The sequence below is a fragment of the Leptonychotes weddellii genome, chromosome 7 (genome assembly GCF_054177405.1).
Source record: "Leptonychotes weddellii isolate Sample4059 chromosome 7, ASM5417740v2, whole genome shotgun sequence".
NCBI lineage: Eukaryota > Metazoa > Chordata > Mammalia > Carnivora > Phocidae > Leptonychotes > Leptonychotes weddellii.
In genome coordinates this window covers 36,883,318-36,890,062 of record NC_138375.1, presented here as the reverse complement: position 1 = coordinate 36,890,062, position 6,745 = coordinate 36,883,318, and the positions used below count along the sequence as shown (strand labels likewise).

At 50.8% G+C, this 6,745-nt stretch overlaps 1 protein-coding gene across 3 annotated transcripts in view; it reads left to right on the top strand.

Annotated features, from left to right (window-relative positions):
- The first annotated feature begins 461 nt into the window (after positions 1 to 461).
- LOC102726211 (chondroitin sulfate proteoglycan 4-like) overlaps positions 462 to 6,745 on the top strand; it is a 61,513-nt gene continuing 55,229 nt past the window's right edge. For 2 of the 3 annotated variants that reach the window (XM_081826129.1, XM_031034415.2), the window contains exon 1: positions 462 to 625. In XM_081826129.1, the coding sequence (XP_081682255.1) occupies positions 547 to 625 (79 nt within the window). In that variant the 5' untranslated portion in view covers positions 462 to 546. The remainder of the gene's footprint in view (positions 626 to 6,745) is intronic. The other variant, XM_081826130.1, reaches the window with a different exon arrangement.

The window sequence follows — 6,745 nt, the reverse complement described above, 5'->3', positions numbered from 1 at the left end:
AAATACAAATGAGGTTCATATTTGATAAGGAATGATTATGTCATCTTATCACCTCCCACTCTTAGTCATTCATCCAACACATATTTGCTGGTACCAAAGCGCCAGGTATACATTGCAGATACAGCAGTGGGCAGAACAAACGCCCTCCAGGAGCTCAGTCGGGTCAGGGGAACTAGCCCACCTTCCCCAGCCTCCCTTTGTAACCACCTCCTGCTAGCCCCTTTCACCCTACCGCACCTGTCGCCCGGCGGGGCGGGGGCCACGTACCCTCTGCCCTCGGCGCCTCCTTAGGCCCCGGGCCCTCGGCCCGCCCCGGCCCGGTTTCGCCAGCGGCCTGGGAGAAGGCCCGGCCGGGGCTGGCGCTCGTGGCGCGCAACAGCTGCAGGTCGCAAACGCCTCTCCCCGCCCCGGCCCAGCCCCCCGCGCTGGCTTGGGGCGGTGCGCCCGGCCCGGCTGCGGGCCCGGACCGCGGGGCGGAGAGGGGCCGGCGCAGGTAGCTGGGCCGCCGCCCGGGAGTGAGCGCGGAAGCCGGGCCGCCGCGGCAGGATGGGGCGGCTCGGGGCCCGCCGCCTCGTCCTGCTCGCCGCCTGCCTGGGGCTCTGCGGGGCGCGCGGGGCGCTCGGAGGTACGCGTCTAACTTCCCCTCCCTGACCCCTCCCCGGCCGCGCCGCGCCCGCTAGCAGAGGGTGGGCGAGCAGGGACGAGGGCGCGGGCTGGGGCCCTCCCGGGACTCCTGGGGGGCCCCGGGAAAGCGCGCCGCGACCCTACCTCGAGCTCTCGGGCCGGGCGTTCCTGGGCTGGGCGGCAGGGAGGAGACTGCTCGGCCCTGCGCTGGGGGTGTGGGCGCCGCCGCGGGAAGCTTCCAGCTCGCGATCCCCACCCACCACCCGCCCCGCCGCGCGCGGCCCGACCCCGCCAGTTCAGGGGAGCCCCGGGGTGGGGGCCGTTCCCCAGCTTCGCGGGTCCCTCCCCGCCGATCGGGGGTTTCAGAGTGGGACTCCTGGTTGCACCCGGAACAGAGCGAACGAATCCTGCCGCCCTCCCTTCTGAGCCTTTGCAGCTCTGCGCCTGGCCCAGGCCCGGTGAGAGGTACTGGGCTGCACGCGACCCGCAGGCGTTTGGGGCCTTAAACTCGTCCCGAAATTCTTCGGTCTCTGGCCTGGCCTGTTGTTCTATAAGTACCTCCACAAGTCCACCTACATTTTCTGGACTTAATTCACTGGAAAGGCTTTGCATTTCCCTGGTGCTTTCCAGAAGTCAAGGATTACTAATAAAAGCATAATTATTGGGACTTTTTTACACAATGAGTACTGCACTTGGGCCTTCTTGCCCTCCATGGCTCCTTGAAATTTAATGTTGTTCAATGGAAGACTTCCTTTGAGATTTTTTAAAGATAAAGCATTCTAAATCAAGGGCCTTGTATCTCTTTATAGGATTCGGATTAAATTCTGAAGCTTATTTACTGCATTTTAGGCATGGAAGAGACAGATTGCTGTCTACCCCGCCTCATGATTTCAGGAGGAGCTTCAGAGTCATGTTACGGCCACGATGGCATCTGTAGTATGGACGCTTCACTCTTACCCCAGCTGCTCAGAGTCTGACTGCAGCTCCCCCCTCCCCCGCTCCCCAGCTCTGCTCCCAACCTGCTGTATGTGGGCCCTTCCAAGCTCCTTCTCCCCATCTTCCTCCCTCCTTCCTGATTCCTGCCTGGCCCGAAGGGTGGATTGGGCCTGGAATTGGAGGTCTGGGGCTGCAGTCTGAGGCTTTGATGTGGCTTTGAGAGGGAAGGTTCCAGTTGCAGAACAGGGAGATCTGGGAGCGCAGTGAATGGTTCTGATTGGGTGGTGATCCGCCATGAACCAGTGGTCAGTGTAGGGTGATGGCAAGTCCATAACTTCGGAGTCAGATGGACTAGGGCTTCAGCCTGGGTGCCATCCTATGTTCTCAGACTGGCTTTGGGAAGGTGAGTTTCCTTCTCTAGGTCTTAATTTTGCATCTATAAAATTGAACTACTAACTTCTTCATAGAGGCTTGAATAAAATACTGTGTAAGACTTCCTTACCTCCGGACAACTGCTCAGTAATGCTCATTTCCCTCCTTTTCTACTCATTACCCTCTTTCCTCCTCATCTGTGCAATTACCTTGGGTATGAGGCTAAGAGCCAATGGATTAGATACCCATCGAGGGGTACAGAATGTGGATAGGAAGGTTTCTCGAATTCCATAGCATATACAGTAGTTCTCCCTTATCCACAGGAGATAATTCCAAGACCCCCAGGGGATGCCTGAAATCACAGATAGTACTGAACCCTATGTGTACTGTGTTTTTTCCTATAATGCATACCTATGATAAAGTCTAATTTGTAAATTAGGCATAGTAAGAGACCAACAGCAATAACTCACAATAAAATAGAACAACTGTAAAAATATACTATATTAAAAGTTATATGAATATGGTCTCACTCTCTCAAGAGTTTTATTATACTGCATTCACCCTTCTCATGATGCTCTGAGATGAGAAAATGTCTATGTGATGAGATGAACCAGGTGAATGACGTAGGCATTGTGACGTAGCTTTAGGCTGCTATTGACCTTCTGAAGATATGTCAGAAGAAGGATCGTCTGCTTCTGGACCATGATTGGCCTCGGGTAACTGGCCAATCATAGATAAAGAAGGACTACTGTACTTTTAGCACATATACTGTTCCTCATCCATGGCTCTAATGGCAGCCCAAATATTGGATACTGAGGTCTTATCAAAGTATATATATACAATGGAATATTATGCGGCCATCAAAAGGAATGAAATCTTGCCATTTGCAACAACGTGGATGGAACTCGAGGGTATTATGCTGAGCGAAATAAGTCAATCAGAGAAAGACAAGTATCACATGATCTCACTGATAGGAGGAATTCTTAATCTCAGGAAACAAACTGAGGGTTGCTGGAGTGTGGGGGAGTTGGCAGGGATGGGGTGGCTGGGTGATGGACATTGGGGAGGGTATGTGCTATGGTGAGCGCTGTGAATTGTGTAAGACTGATGAATCACAGACCTGTACCTCTGAAACAAATAATACATTATATGTTAAAAAAAAAAAAGAAGAAGAAGAAGAGGGGCGCCTGGGTGGCTCAGTCGTTAAGCGTCTGCCTTCGGCTCAGGTCATGATCCCAGGGTCCTGGGATCGAGCCCCGCATCGGGCTCCCTGCTCGGCGGGAGGCCTGCTTCTCCCTCTCCCACTCCCCCTGCTTGTGTTCCTGTTCTCCCTATCTCTCTCTCTCTGTCAAATAAATAAATAAAATCTTTAAAAAAAAAAAAGAAGATAGTAAGTAGGAAGGGAGAAATGAAGGGGGGAAAATCAGTGGGGGAGACGAACCATGAGAGACTATTGACTCTGAGAAACAAACTGAGGGTTCTAGAGGGGAGGGGGATGGGGGGTGGGTTAGCCTGGTGATGGGTATTAAAGAGGGCACGCTCTGCATGGAGCACTGGGTGTTATACGCAAACAATGAATCATGGAACACTACATCAAAAACTAATGATGTGATGTATGGTGATTAACATAATAATAAAGAAGCTACTTTGGGGCACTTTGAAGAATATCTTCTTGAGTAGCTAGATGTGTGATCTGATTTTAGGTTTCTTTCTGACATCCTTGGATGACTCGGACTGTTGCTTTGAAGAAATCTAATTGTCAAACATAGGTGAACTCAGCTCTCAGTCCTTGAGGGACTAATGTGTCCTCACCTTGGAAAGTCTCGCCACAGCAGGGAGCCACTTTGATAAAGAGATACTGTCTCAGTAAGAATATCCTTAGCGTACACCCTCAGCATATCCCTATTTGCAAATAAAATAATGAATCCTACTATCACTAACTACTTTCTCAAGGTACAGCGTGTACTTAGCACTAGACTCACGTTGTCAATAGTTCAATAGTTTTTGACTACTTTCTTATCAGATCCCATTAGAATATTATTGCTCTGACCCTGTACCAGCGCTGATGAAGAGCTTCAACAGGAGGAGGAGAAAGGCCAGCCCTTCCAGTTCCTTTTGCATTTACTGGTCCTTGCATTATTTCTCTATATTTTTAATCTTTGGCTTACTTGCAGGAATTTTAAAAAGCAACTGATCCTGTTAGTGAGGATTTGTTTAGTTAACGGTGAGATAACAAAATTGTAAGCCCAGTTGTCCAGGCAGACCACGTGTGGTGCGTTGCTGAATGGGAAGGAGAGGGAGGGCATCAGCGTCCATCTTTCCGTCAGTGTAGAGTTCCCACTGCTCCCTCAGGGGAGCAGGTGACACATGGCTGGTCTCACCTGGGCAACTGAGGCAGGACGCCCATCAATCCGTAAATTAGAGATGAAGAAAGAATTCTTATTGTTCTAGATTCTTATTTTTTTAGATTAAGGCAGCCTGTGAATTCATAGTATTTTCTTCTGGCTCCACGGTGAATATCTTGGCACCCCACTTTGCTATTTCTTTCTTTCTTTCTTTCTTTCTTTCTTTCTTTCTTTCTTCCTTCCTTCCTTCCTTCCTTCCTTCCTTCCTTCCTTCCTTCCTTCCTTCCGTCCTTCACTTTGCCATTTCTACCTAAGGCTGTGGTGTCCGGACCCAAATGCTCACCGTGGCCAGAGTGTCACGGTGAGCCAAGCACCAGCTGATGCAGCAGGAAGGGACCCAGCACGGTGGCCCCTGGGGCTGGAACATCTGTGAGAATGGGTAGGTCCCGGGGTGGCCTGATCAGCCGACTCACGCAGGGAAGCCACACAGTCCAGGTGTTTGATTAAAATCGCTTTTATTTAAAATATCTTAATTTAATATTTAAAAGTAGAGCTGCACAGGCCATAAAAAGCACAAATAAAACTCATAACCTCTGCTTCTGGGGCCTTTCCCAGTGCTCCTGCTTTATTCCCCTCTGTATTCCCGGCACGTAGTCCAGGACCTACAAATGACAGGTGCCCAATAAGTCTGAGGACCTGAATGAGTGAATGCACCTGGGGACTGTGGAAGGCAGAATGACAGCTCCCCAGGGAAGTTCACATCTTAATGCCCAGAACAGAGAATATGTTGCTTTACGTGACAAAAGGGTCTTTCCAGCTGTGATCCAGTTAAGGATTTTGAGATGAGGGATTACCTCCAATTATCCATGTGGGCCCTAAGCAAACACAGGGTGTTATAAGAGGGAGAAGATGATATGTTGGAAGCAGAGGTTGAAGTGATGTGACTGCTGGCTGGGGCCACCAAGAAATGTGGCAGTGTTCTAGAAGTTGCAAAAGGCCCGGAAACAGATTCTCCCCTCCAGCTGCCAGAAAAAATGCAGCCCAGCCGACACCTTGATTTTAGCTCCTACTGGACTACAAGAAAATGCCACAGATGTTGTAATGGCTTAATATGTTTGGACTAACTAGTCTCCAGAATTGTAAAGCAACAGATGGGTGTCATATTAAGCCCTTACATTTGTGGTAATGTGCTGTGGCCGCAATAGGAACTGGGGCCACGGGCGGGGCATCCAAGCTAGGACATGGGCTCTGTGTCACTAAAGAGGGAGCTGTCAGCTCAACCAGCAGCCAGCCAGGGACCAGGACTGCCTCCCAGCTTCATTCCAGGGGTGCTTCGGAAGCTACGGAGCCTACAGGAATAGCTCTCCCTGGAGTGGTGCGGGCCCCGTCTGCGTGACCTTATGCGGAGGCAGACGGTGGAGGATGCCCCCCTGAGAGGAGCGCGGGGTGGGGCAAGGGCTGGTTTTCTCTTTGCGACCTGAGCAGTTGGCATGGAGACTCCTGTCTGGGGAGGGAATAAAAAGTGAGAACACGGTGGGCCCTGTTCTACAAAAAGAATTCCAGGCCCCAGATTGCCCTGGCCCCACCTGCAAATCCAAGATTTGCATCTTCATGGTGGTCCTGGGCCTGCTACCCACTCTTTCCCCGCCCTCCTACGGGGCCAGCAACACGTTTGGCCCAGAGATGTGGTACCAGAGGCCCCTGTCACCCCCTAAGCCGACTTAAGCAACTGCCCATCCTGCAGCCATGGAGCCAATACCTCTTCGCTCACTGACTCTCTTTCCCGACTTCTGTATCAGTGGACCTGAGTTTTGTGGGAGAGACTCTTAGAACTTCCCTTGTTGGGGATTTGCTTTTAATGAACCCAGGAGGTTGGGCCTCTCCAGCACGTTAGATGTTTGTACTAAGTTATTTCATACTTGGAAGTTTTCTTCTTCCTCAGAGTGTTCTGGATGGTTAGTTATCACTTGAATAAATATTCAGCTTCGGTTTGATAAAGCATGCAGTGTCAGTGCCGCAGGAAAACCTCGGAGCAGATTTGTGAGGTAAAAATGTGGCTTTTCTTTCCAAGTGCAGTGACTCCCCTCACAGGGTCGGTGGGAGGAAGAGCTGCTTTGTAATGTTGGCGCTCCTCGGAGCACCTCATCTTAGGACTTTGTTTCTTCGTTGTTGTTGTTTATTTTATTTATTTATTTTTAAGATTTTATCTATCTATTTGACAGAGAGAAACGCAGCGAGAGAGGGAACACAAGCAGGGGGAGTCGGAGAGGGAGAGAGAGAAGCAGGCTTCCCGCTGAGCAGGGAGCCCGATGCGGGGCTCGATCCCAGGACCCTGGGACCATGACCCGAGCCCAAGGCAGACGCTTAACACTACCCAGGCGCCCCTCATTTTAGGACTTTGTATAATGCAAATGCTTTAGCAGAGAAGTTTGTTTTTGTGGTTTTGTATTTTAATTTTTAAAATAAGC